General features: G+C 34.0%; 2 protein-coding genes across 2 annotated transcripts; one reads left to right on the forward strand and one right to left on the reverse strand.

Annotated features, from left to right (window-relative positions):
- Positions 1 to 20: 20 nt before the first annotated feature.
- NKAIN (Sodium/potassium-transporting ATPase subunit beta-1-interacting protein) lies at positions 21 to 2963 on the reverse strand. Its single transcript, XM_089696295.1, has 5 exons — positions 2692 to 2963; positions 2286 to 2423; positions 2126 to 2206; positions 1519 to 1771; positions 21 to 1314 (listed from the first exon to the last, which is right to left on the reverse strand). The coding sequence occupies exons 1-5, from the start codon at positions 2743 to 2745 to the stop codon at positions 593 to 595; spliced, it is 1248 nt and encodes a 415-aa protein (XP_089552421.1). The 5' UTR covers positions 2746 to 2963; the 3' UTR covers positions 21 to 592.
- A 7879-nt stretch (positions 2964 to 10842) lies between these two features.
- Uch (Ubiquitin carboxyl-terminal hydrolase) lies at positions 10843 to 11963 on the forward strand. The gene is made up of 2 exons (XM_089696231.1): positions 10843 to 11023; positions 11104 to 11963. Exon 2 carries the CDS (start codon positions 11116 to 11118, stop codon positions 11803 to 11805), a length of 690 nt encoding a protein of 229 aa, XP_089552357.1. The 5' UTR covers positions 10843 to 11023; positions 11104 to 11115; the 3' UTR covers positions 11806 to 11963.
- The last annotated feature ends 246 nt before the right edge of the window (positions 11964 to 12209 follow it).

Below are 12209 nucleotides of genomic sequence, written 5' to 3' on the forward strand. Positions count from 1 at the left end.
ACTAAAATAAAACTACGTAATAATGTATTTCTTGTATATTTGGTATAAAAGTTTCCCAAATTTTGTTTTAAAAGTAATCTTAAACTAATAAAGCTCATTTTGTATTTTAGTTACAGATATGGTGTGTATAGTACACACGCATATTTTAGGAGATTAGGTGGAAAACGACATACGTCACTCTTACTGTCTAGTATTTGTAAAGTTAGAAATCTTATATTAAAAGAAAAAAATATTTCTTTGTTTGGACGGATACAAATTTGTGCAAACAGTTTGGAATGTCGCTTTAAGTACCTAGTTATAAAAAGGAAATAACAAATTCCAACGTGATCTATCACGGCGAGATTCATAAAAGTGAATAATAATAATATTTTTTGTATATCATGATTTTGTTTACAATTAAAAAGAATGTATTTTATACATCAACAACAATTACTAAAAATATCTAAGTACATTATTACCTACCCAATTAACAGTGATGTCTTATCTCTATTCTTAAAGTTAGGTTTTTAACAGAAAAAGAGTAAATTACTTAAAAATATCAGGGAAATTCGTTGAGCTGCAGTGAGCGTTACTAGAAGGACACTTGTAAAATTTAAGGCACTACATTGTAAGGGTCATTCACTTGTTGATATGCTGGTGGACCGGGAGCTTGGGGCGTGGCTCTTGCGGTGTAGGGAGGAGCCGGAGGAGGAGGCGCCTCCCAACCTCCATCGACTGGATATCCTCCATACCCATTAGCTCCATACGGAGATTCATTTGGTGACATTGTGTCAACTCTTGGCTCATAGTTTTGGGCGTCATATCCCCGGCCAACATTATCATAAGATGGCACGTTTGTATCGTAGTTGCGAGGAGGGGGAGGATCATATCTGTTAGGCTCATTGTACGGACCGACGACGTCGTGGCCGCGTTCGGACTTGACACTTCTCCGTACGGTCTCATACCTATTTGTCATGATTGGAATAGATTCTGCGGGTGGTGGAGGTAGTTCATACGTGTCTTGTGATCTTAAGGTACCATCTCGGTCAGTTGGATGATATGAATTCGGGCGAGCTGCATGGAAATTCGAATATGACGAGTGTGCTGACGTTGGCCGCGAAGGTCTCTGATCCGACGGTAATGACGCATTAGATGCCATATAACCAGCGTTTCTGTATGACCGGCGCGATCTCCGCGTCGAGGATCCTGCTGCGCCTCTAGATCTACGTTTGACACGACGCGGTGTCATGGGTTTGAGAGAACTTTCACTCATATTTGTTTCGGTGGGACTTAATTCTATTGTATATACTTGACGACGTGGCAAGGTACCTTTATCTGAAAATAAATATAAATACTTCGAATTAGCTTCAGCATATAATTATTGATCATAAATTGGTCTGATACAAGTTTTATTAAGTACTAGTTATGTGAAAGTGATTAGCCAAACTTCAGAAAATTGCATTTACAATAATAAAGAATTTTTCACTTTTCCTCATATCTTGTATATTTGTATTCCTGAAACAAAAATAATTATATTACCTGAGGTAGGCTTCTTTTTCTTCATTGAACGGTAAGCAAGAATTATGGCAAGCGGCAAGGCTATAATAGTGAACAGAGCAGCGACAGTTGACTGCGCTAGTTCAACATGATGCCACTGGAAGAAGCATCCATCAACATGAGCTGGTCTCCAGGTCCCTGGCCCATCAACTTCCCCCCACACAGGCTGGCAGCCCCATCCATTGCTCTCCCACCAGCTCACACTGCCTGTCCCCAGTGATAAAAGGCCACTTTCCTACAAACAGGGTACTATGAAATATGAATTAATCTAGTTTGATTCATACTTAATGGCAGTTCAAAAATTAGCTGCAAATGCAAGGTACCATTCCTTCAACATCCTACTGATATCTAAAATTGTTTTCTGCACATAGGAAAATTTGATTTTTCAAGCTGCCATTAAGTTTGAATCATACTGTGTTTGTTAGTGTAGTAAATTAATTTATTAATCATGATTATAACCCTTATAGATGGATTCTAGATGAAATTTTTTTATACCGAAAAGTATTTACCATTCCAAAAATTTATTCCCAACAAACTCAATATAAAAAAACATGCATTTAACATAAATATTAAAATTGCAAAAACTCACTCTGTTTAAAGTTCCAAGATTTAGATAATAACATATCAAAAATGTATTCCAAGTCAACCACATCAAACTCCAAATAGCATACTGAAAATTGTTCAAATAATGTCAAAACACCTTAAATACGAAATAATTAATTGATGTATTTAAATATCAAATTACTTACAGCAAAAAGATATTTTGTCACATATTGCACTGCTCCAAAAGATCCAAATATTATCAAGAGGATATTAATAAAATTTGTTATAATAGGTAACCACATATACCCTAGAAAATCAAATACTTGGCGCTGTATAGTAACAATCTGTAAGAATTCAAATCATTAGAATATATTCTACCTGAGTTATTTCAGCATCTTATCAATATATTTAAATTTTAGTAATGAATAATGATTTTACAGCATATAAAATTGAAGAACAAGTCAAGAATTAGGGCATCGATTTAACATAACACTTGTTGCTAACAATGTGAAGTTTTGTACTTGTTAACTGAACGTGAACAACAGTTTTTAACATTATAAGATTTAAAATATAATCGAGTGATAATCATATACAATTTATAAAAATAATTACCAGTTCGAGTATACACACAATCAAAAGTACCGTTCTAAGGCTACAAACTGCCATTTTTAAAACTAGGAGCCACACAAGAATGTGTTTACAATAACAAATTCATTTCTTGTTGTAAATTGAAGATCTCCATTCACAAAAGCTAAGAATCTTCATCGTAAATCCAAAACATAAAAGTTTATAATAGTCACTGTAGGTACGTGCATGAAACAAAAGTTTATTAAAAATTTGAAAGTTCTAACATTGTGAGTTGTGACACATGAGTATGACAATAGTGAATTGACAGTGTGACAGTGATGACACATTTTCATAGAAATATGAGAAGTTTTGACGCTGTCAGAGGGGCGTTGGTTTTGGTTTGCCCAAGGTTTGCCGCATGCTGATATCTAAAATTTCCTTTGTTTTAGGGAATTTAAACAAAACCATTTCATTCTTTGGATTTTTTTTTGTTATTGTAGTGTGTAATGTGTAAACCTGTGGTGTAGACGCTGAAGTCACGATTGCGTAATAATTAATTTATGTAGGTAATTTGAGCTATTGAAATAAAAATAACTACGTTAAAAAAAACCACTTCAAAAAGGAAAAGCAAAAAATAAAAAACATTTGATGTACATATTATTAATTACTAGATATTATTTAGTTGTGCTATTTACTATATAGGTATGATGCCGGTGCCAAGCCAATGTAAAACTTATGTTAATAAAAGCATCTACAGACGCTCCGATTCGGTTGGTGCCAACCATCCGACCACGACCAAATCGGAAAGTGAAGAGAGCGGTCGGTCCGACATAATATATGATCAAACGAACTTCAGAGTGAAGTTCGATCATTATTATATGAATCGCTTCATTCGAAGATATTATTTACTATGTAGTTCCCTTTTTCAATGCTAGCAACCACGCACGCCTTTAGATTTTTTTTTTTTTTAATTGAGGGTATTACGACCTGACAAGTATTTGCTCGCTTTGAACGATATTCATTATTTTTAGAGTCTGTAATCTTACAAAACTTTGGGTTAGGGTGTGGTGGGTGTTAATATCTTCGAATGAAGCGATTCATATAATAATGATCGAACTTCACTCTGAAGTTCGTTTGATCATATATTATATTTCATCGCTTCATTCTTCAGATATTATTTACTATGTAGATGTTAAGAGATAAAAGTTTTGTAAGAACCATTTTGGGTGCAAGTTTAGAATAAAACGTAAACATCAATATTATTAATTTTGTTTTATAAATTAACGAAAATATAATTAAATACTATTTCTGTAAAATCGATTATGCAAATTCGTTCTCATTAAATACATTAAGTTTATGCAAAGGTTTTGGAATGTTTTGTCCAACCAGCAGATTTACGTATATTATTCAACACTAGAACAGGCAGCAGAAGTTGAAGCGTGTCTTGTGCTATGTGAATTAAATATTGAAATGTTGACACTACTTTTCGATAACACATTTTTGATCCAACAACTTATTGTTTGAGTTGTGGCAGGTTTCGTAAAAAGCATTCAGTTTTGTAAAAGTAAGTAATAATCTATTTTCCTCATCCTTCCTAAAATGTTTTGTGACATAGATAATATAATCAGACAGTGCAGTAGCGGGGCAAATACTTATATTTTGTTTGAAATATGGAAGTATAAGAAAAGGTTGATCTCTACCTGGAGCCGAAGTTTTTACGAGGTCTGTAATGAAAAATTTAGCTCCACTGCCTGAGAAATAAATATTATTAATATTTATAAGAGATAACGTCTGCAGTCTGCACTCGCTGTGCTGTACACAGCGCTAAAAAAAATTACTAATTTTTTATTCAATTGTTCCAAATTTACGTTTCTATTAGGAAACCAGCTTGAAATATGGTTCAAAACTAAATGTGGGTCCCAAGAATAATTGTATTTAGGCATTCATCTGACCCGATATTATTTCCTAATATTAAAGATAGGCAGACGTGTGAGTTTAAAGTACCATACGAAGCCCCTTTGTTAAACTCTTCTGTTATAAATGATATGACAGCCGCTACTGTACTCTCAAAATTGGAAATATTCCAATTTAGACAAAACTGCCACCATAATTGATATGTTACGTTATATCATGGACTTATATTGCTTCTTAGTGTTACTCGAAAGCGATGCCAACATAAGTTCGATAGCTTCCGATGGGATGTATCTCCGTAGGAAGGCTTCACGGAGAGCCTCGCTGCAGCCAGCGTAAGATGTGAGTGCAGTGGGCGCGACAGGTTACTGGGATGAGAATGCGTTAGATTCGTATCTGTTTTCAAATATATAATGTTTGATGATATTAGCTTTCTGACGAGAGGGAACCATGGCTGCGAAGGCCACCACGGAAGAACTTGTATCCCACACGCTTCATCATTAACTATTTTTTGTAAACATCTCAAAATAAAAGTAAATGGGGAAATGCGTAAAAATTTATATTATTCTAATTTATGGTGAATGCGTCGACACGTGACGCATCAGGGTCGAGACTCGAGATGCCACGACACTTACTTTCTGCATTCAGCATTGTACCTAATGCTCTTCCAAATTTTTTGATATGTTTCATTGCATAAACTCCATTCGATATCCGGATTTATTCTTCTTGGCTCTGTGTCAGTGTCGACGTTATCTTTACTATTAATATAAGACGCGAACCACCATATGTTTCGATGCTCGCATCATTGCCACAGTTACTTTGTTAGTTTGTTAAGGTGGAGAAATTGTATGCCACCCATTTTATTTATGTTACTAACTGCAGTTTTGTTATCAATTCGTAATAATATTGCACAATTAGAATAGGTGTTTGCGAATGTTTTTTAAAGTTAAAAGGCAAAAAAAAGGCAGCTCTAAATAATTTATGAGATAGATTTTTTCACATTCTTTCCATGAACCATGCACTCGTTTATTATTGCAAAAGTCACCCCAACCTGTCCTTGAGGCATTTGAAAAAATCTCTAATGTAAATTTTGGATATTTCATAAAATTTGTTTTATATAATATGTTGTGACCACCAATTTAATTCACCCAGAATATAACTTGATAACTGAACTTTGGAATCATAATTATTGTTATGTTGATTTAAAAATAAATATTTTTGACGTTCTAATATCTTAGTATAAAGACACTAACGACACGAATTCTCGGATTGTGCAAATAGGTCATTTTGAAAATTTATTAATTAAATGTGCAATGTTATTACGGTTATCATCAGGCAAAGAAAGTTAGGTTACATGAATCATATATAACCCCAAGGAATTTACATTTTTGACTTGGAACCAATGAAGTTTTTTCAATATTGATTACAAAGCCTAGACAAGATAATAGTTTTATTGTCTCTTTTAAATTATTTAGGCATTCTGTATAATTTTTACCTGTACATAAAATATCGTCGAGGTAAATGACAGACTTAAAACCTCGGCTTAAGAATGCTATAACTTCCTTCATTAATTTAGTAAACACTCTTAGCGCAATAGAAAGACCATAGGGCATAGCTTTAAACTCTTTAAGTTACGCTATTACCTTTATTTATGAAAAATTTGCGAAATACCGGCTCAATTGGCATTAAAAGGTAAGCTTCTTTAAGGTCTATTGTAGCCCATGAAACCATTTTCGGGAATAAGTTTCCACGCCGTCCTATGATCTTCGATTTTTAAAGTGACATTTTTGATGTAAATTTATTAAGATTAAGTATGAATTTTTTACCGCCGTTTGATTTATGTGCTAAAAATATATTTGGGATATATTTGCCCTCTACTGGGTTACAAACATGAATATCTCCCAAGTCTATAAGGTTATTTATTGCCACAGGCATGTCAGCTTTATATTGCCCCGACCAAAATTAAATACGCACTGAATTTTGAAAAACTTCATTAAAAAATGGTAAATCCACACCGTCTTTAACCCATTTAAGAACGGTTGTATTATTAGTAATTTTACGCCAACAATCGTAAAATAACGTAAATCTTTATTGTTATTTTGGTGCACAATCTTAGCTCGAGCTGGTCATCTTTGGCTACGAAGAGGGGATTGGTCTTTGTATGTCCCTCTTGTAACCTCCTCGCCCCCCCCTGTTTGAAAGCGAGAAGGTGTCTGCCAGTTTCCCTGGAAACTATTGCGAGATGTGTGTGCTGTATGAGCATGTGAACTAGAAGGTTTTGGTGTAATAACCTTCGAAGCTTTTATTTTATCCGATAAATTGTCTCCAAACAATATATTATCCTTTTCAGAATGATCGACAACTTGCAAAAAAGTTTTGACTAAACAAGGCCTAATAAACTTTTTTCTTGATTCCGTTTGTCGATGATGGAGGGTCCGAGAATATGCGACATATACACTTATAAACTTATTGGCCTCCATCTTATATTATTTTCTTACTACGCAAGTTCTTACTACGTAAATAGGGGGTTATTATTAACGCCTGTTATAACGGCCCCCAATTATTGCCAATGCAAATTAGCCATTTTCTTATCCCAGAATTTACCGGATTCAGCCTGAATCTCCGAAATAATACGCAATTTTCGGGAATCTAATAAGTTTTTAGAAAACTTTCTTATGGATCGGCAACCATATTTTGGCGAGACTTTCGTGAAATTTTTCACCATATTCTGGAATCACATCATTATCTTCGCCCAATGCTGCTAAGATATCAGGTTCTAAGTCGACAGGCTCCGATTGAGGGGCCGTGGTATCAACCGTTACTGGTTCATTTGCTTGAAGCGCAGCTGGATCCGTCGTATTATACATAATTCCCGGCAAAGAATTTGTTGGTGGATCAGTTTCTAGGATATCTGGATCCGGTAACAAAAAATTTTGTTATCGAGGGTACTTATAAAATTATGATTTAGGGTTATTTTATTTTTTATCATAAGTTGATATTCAACTAACAAACCATCGTGCTATTATCTCGAATAGCCTCCTGGTAAGCTGGTAATTATTAAACAAGTAATTACTAATTATATATGTACCAATAAAGATTTATAATTTTCCAATAAAAATACCATTGTGATATCATCGCGGATATCCTCCCGGCTTTTATTTTTATTTTTTATTCTATTAAAAATTTTCGATTTTAACCTTCGTGATGCTATCTCGAACATCCTCCCGGTATAAATATGTATATCAATACATTAATGAATGATATTTAAGTATGTACTCGAAAGTAAAAAATTACATAACCTTTGTGATGCCATCGCGGACATCCTCCCGGCATAAATTGAGTAATATGTAAATATTATTTCACTTCTAGAAGTCATGAACTATTAAATTACCTTTGTGATGCTATCTCGAACATCCTCCCGGTATAAATATGTATTTAAATACATTAGTAATACTTAAGTATGTACTCTAAAGTAAAAAATTACATAACCTTTGTGATGCCATCGCGGACATCCTCCCGGCATAAGTTGAGTAATATGTAAATATTATTTCACTTCTAGAAATCATGAGCTATTAAATTACCTTTGTGATGCCATCTCGGACAACCTCCCGGTATAAACGAAAAATATTTGAATATTTTTCAACGCTTCGATTTCGTAAGTTATAAGAAACTTTCATTCGTCGTATTACAGATCGAAATAAAGACACTTTAAAACTCCAAAGTACTTACTTGTGTCGTCTTCGGATTCCGAAGATGATATTATAGGTTTTATGTTTCTTCAACTTCCTAATCTTCATACTATAATCAATTTTCTCCTTCTAATTTCTCTTCAACATGACGAAACTTGCACTTATTTGAGACGTCCGTATGTTGCGGCGCACGAAAAAGGAATGAATATCGTTCAAAGCGAGCAAATACTTGTCAGGTCGTAATACCCTCAATTAAAAAAAAAAAAAAATCTAAAGGCGTGCGTGGTTGCTAGCATTGAAAAAGGGAACTACATAGTAAATAATATCTGAAGAATGAAGCGATGAAATATAATTATTATTCTTCGTAGTACATTAATTTTTAATTATAGTTTTGATTTCACAATGCCCGGTCTACACGGGTTTAATACCAAGTACTTAGTCCTTTTAATTTTTATTTAATACTTTTTAGTGTATTTTTCAACAGGAATCAAACGAGCCCAAACTCGATAAAGTTGAGTCAATTAATTACTTAGTTCCTATCGCCACCTTCCATCCTCAAATCCATGATTCCATCATCAAATCAGCAGCTCTATGCTATCCAATTTACATACGTATACAAAATTTCAGCTCAATCGGTAACCGTGAAGTGAATCAAAATAACTTGCTTGATTTTCAATTAAGTCAAAAATGCTCATAAAATAAAAACTACTGGGCCTACCCGAATCAAATTTTTAGGGGACCAATTCGAAACTATTCCGCATCAAACAAAAAAAAATCACGTAAATCGGTTCAGAAACTTCGGCGTAATCGGTGTACATATATAAAAAAAATGTTGTGTGGTTTTATGAAACCACGGTAAAAGTGAAACTGTTCGAACGGTTCCGAACACTGCTTTGTGTAGCGCATGTCGCGTGTCGGTCGGCTGCCGAGTAGGTATACCTACTCGGCAGCCGCGATACACGCGACATGCGCTACACAGACCAAAAAGTTTGAGACGATGTAATAAAAGTTTCACTTTAAAAACATACCAGCCGAATTGATAACCTCCTCCTTTTTTTGAAGTTGGTTAATGAGATAAGTAATAAGCAAAAATAATTATAACACACAATAAATCCAACGATCTGATGAAAAAACGTCTTAGGAACGTTTTACAAAAGAACAATAATTATTTAAAAGCTGCAATAGTTCGGAATTACGCTTCAAGACGAATTTTCTGTGTAGGACTATATCATATTATATTTTATTGATAGTTAATATAATTGAAACTTAGATCATTAAGTAATGGATAACACTCGCAGGCGTTTCCCCTTTTGCCGAGGTATAAGATTATTCGAATCGAAAAATCTTATGCTTTCATAAAAACTACTTGCGTAATCGATTACAAACACTCTGCGTATTCGTAAAACATCGAAAGGACGTCTGCGAGTGCTCCGCTAAAAATGCCGTTTTGCACTTTCAAGTCTTGCAGAAGCAATTCAAACATGTCGAATATTAAAAAAGATGGAATAACCTTTAATTTGTGTAAATTTTTTTATTTTTTAACGTACATTTCTAATTAAATGCAATTTCTAATAATCGTCGATATATCGTTTAGCGATATGATCAAGACAAATAATCGAGTCATGTTTCGAGAGAGAAAGAGACGAGACTATCATGGAAAGAAAATATACAAATTTAATCTTTATCTACTAAGAGATAAAGTTGAATTTAAAACGCGATAATGAACCGCATTCCTTACGAACCTATCTTTTAAAGAAATACAAATTTAATCTTTATGACCTAAGTTATAAAGTTGAATTTAGAACGCGATATTGAACCACACTCCCCACGAGACAACTTGGAATGAAATTCAAATTTAATCTTTATGAACTTAGGGATAGAGTTGAATTTAAAAACTCGTCGCTTAAAAGTTCGTAAATTTTTACGACTTTCGTGACACAAATTATTTTTGTGAATGTGTGATTGTGTTTCAATAGTGTGAGTTACCCTCCCCGCACCAAAAACAGCAGAAAGTTTAGTTAGAACATTTGCCAGCGTACTCCATCCATTACTTAATGATCTAAGAATTGAAATCATTTTCTACTAATTTCAAAAATCCTAACCGCCGACCATGTTTTATTTCTGCAGCAATATGTCTTTTATATTATTAATGTTTTTTCAAAGTTTTTTATGTGATTATACACATTAAATAAGTCGTGGGCATAGTGTAGATGAAATACAAAATATGAAATGAGATATGGCCACGACATATTAATATATAAAAATAGTCGTGCCCTGCGGTTTTACGGGTAATGATAAAATAATATTGCCTTCCTCATCGACAACACAACCACTGGTGGTTGTGTGGTCGATGGCCTTCCTCTTCCTCGATAAATGGGCTATCAATTAAATAATTTTTCAAATCGGACCCAGTAGTTCCTGAGATTAGCGCGTTCAAAAAAACAAACAAACTCTTCAGCTTTATAATATTATAGTATAAAGTATAGATGAAAATACAACTTCTTATTTTATTATAATTTTAAAAATATTAGATGTTATCAATATACACGCACCCTCTAAAAATATAAATAGAAAGAAACGGTGACTTTGCAGTTTCAGTGTTTGTAATTTTGACATTTGACAGTAAAACTTGGATCAATAAACCGTCGGAAAGCTTGAATCTAGTCTAGACTTGTATTGATTTTTAATTATTAACTACGAGAAGCGAGCGGTGTATTCGTCTCTCTCAAAGTTTATCGCATTGTCACATTTTCTCACCTTCATCTTCCTAGTTTGAGGTGTGTATACAGAAATTGTGCACTTATTCTTTAATTTGAAAGTAGAAATATTTTCCCGGTAACCTTAAAAATATTTTCAGACCCAGAACGACATGGCGGCTGAAGCTCTAGTTCCTTTGGAATCGAATCCTGATGTTATAAATAAGTTCCTTCAGAAGCATGGAGTTCCTACTAAGTGGAATATTGTAGATGTGATGGGACTGGAGCCTGAAATGCTATCTTGGGTTCCGAGTCCAGTAGTCGCAGTTACTCTTTTGTTCCCAATATCTGAAGCATATGAAGAACACAAAAATAAAGAAGAAGCTGAAATTCTATCCAAAGGCCAAGAAGTCTCCAATAATCTTTTTTATATGAAACAAAATATAAGCAATGCTTGTGGTACTATTGCAGTTATTCATGCAGTTGCCAATAATACAGATAAGATAGAGATTGCTGATGGTCACTTGAAGACCTTTTTGGATGCTGCAAAGGATTTAGACCCAGCTGCTCGTGGTACTTTGTTTGTCAATAGTGATGGCATTATTAATGCTCACAAAGAACTGGCCCAAGAAGGACAAACTCCAGCTAATCCCGATGAACCTGTTAATCATCATTTTATAACTTTTGTACATAAGGATGGAGTATTGTATGAACTGGATGGTCGCAAAGCTTTTCCGATTAATCACGGTCCTACAACTCCGGCAACTTTCCTGGAAGATGCAGCTAAAGTCTGCAAGGAGTTTATGGCTAGAGATCCAAAAGAAGTTAGATTCACAGTGATGGCACTGGCTGCTACCGAGTAATGTCTTTCATATATTATTAATCTTCAATATTTATTTTTTTCTACTTGTGCTTGTAACTGCCAAGCTTTTAGTATTAAATTTTGTCTAACATTTGAATACCAAAATTTATATGCTGTGCAAGCTTACATGTGATATTAAAATGTGACTGTACTTTTCAACTTGTTTTATTTTGATTGTCCATTATGTAAATAGTACTCATCATAGATCAAGTTTAGGTTCACATATTAAAATTAAACAGTTAAGAAATACAAAAAAGATTTATGGTGTTATACCTATTTACATTTTTTTTAAATGTCAAAAAAATATAACCCTAAGAGCATATACGCACTATGCGGGTAGCCGTCCGGCTGACCGCAAGCACAATTATGTACGTAATATTCATTTCTATGCGCACTGTGCGGTCT

This window comes from Colias philodice, chromosome 6 (assembly GCF_061535455.1).
Source record: "Colias philodice isolate Cphi_HAF_F1 chromosome 6, ilColPhil1 Martin Lab GWU primary, whole genome shotgun sequence".
Taxonomy (NCBI): Eukaryota; Metazoa; Arthropoda; class Insecta; order Lepidoptera; family Pieridae; genus Colias; species Colias philodice.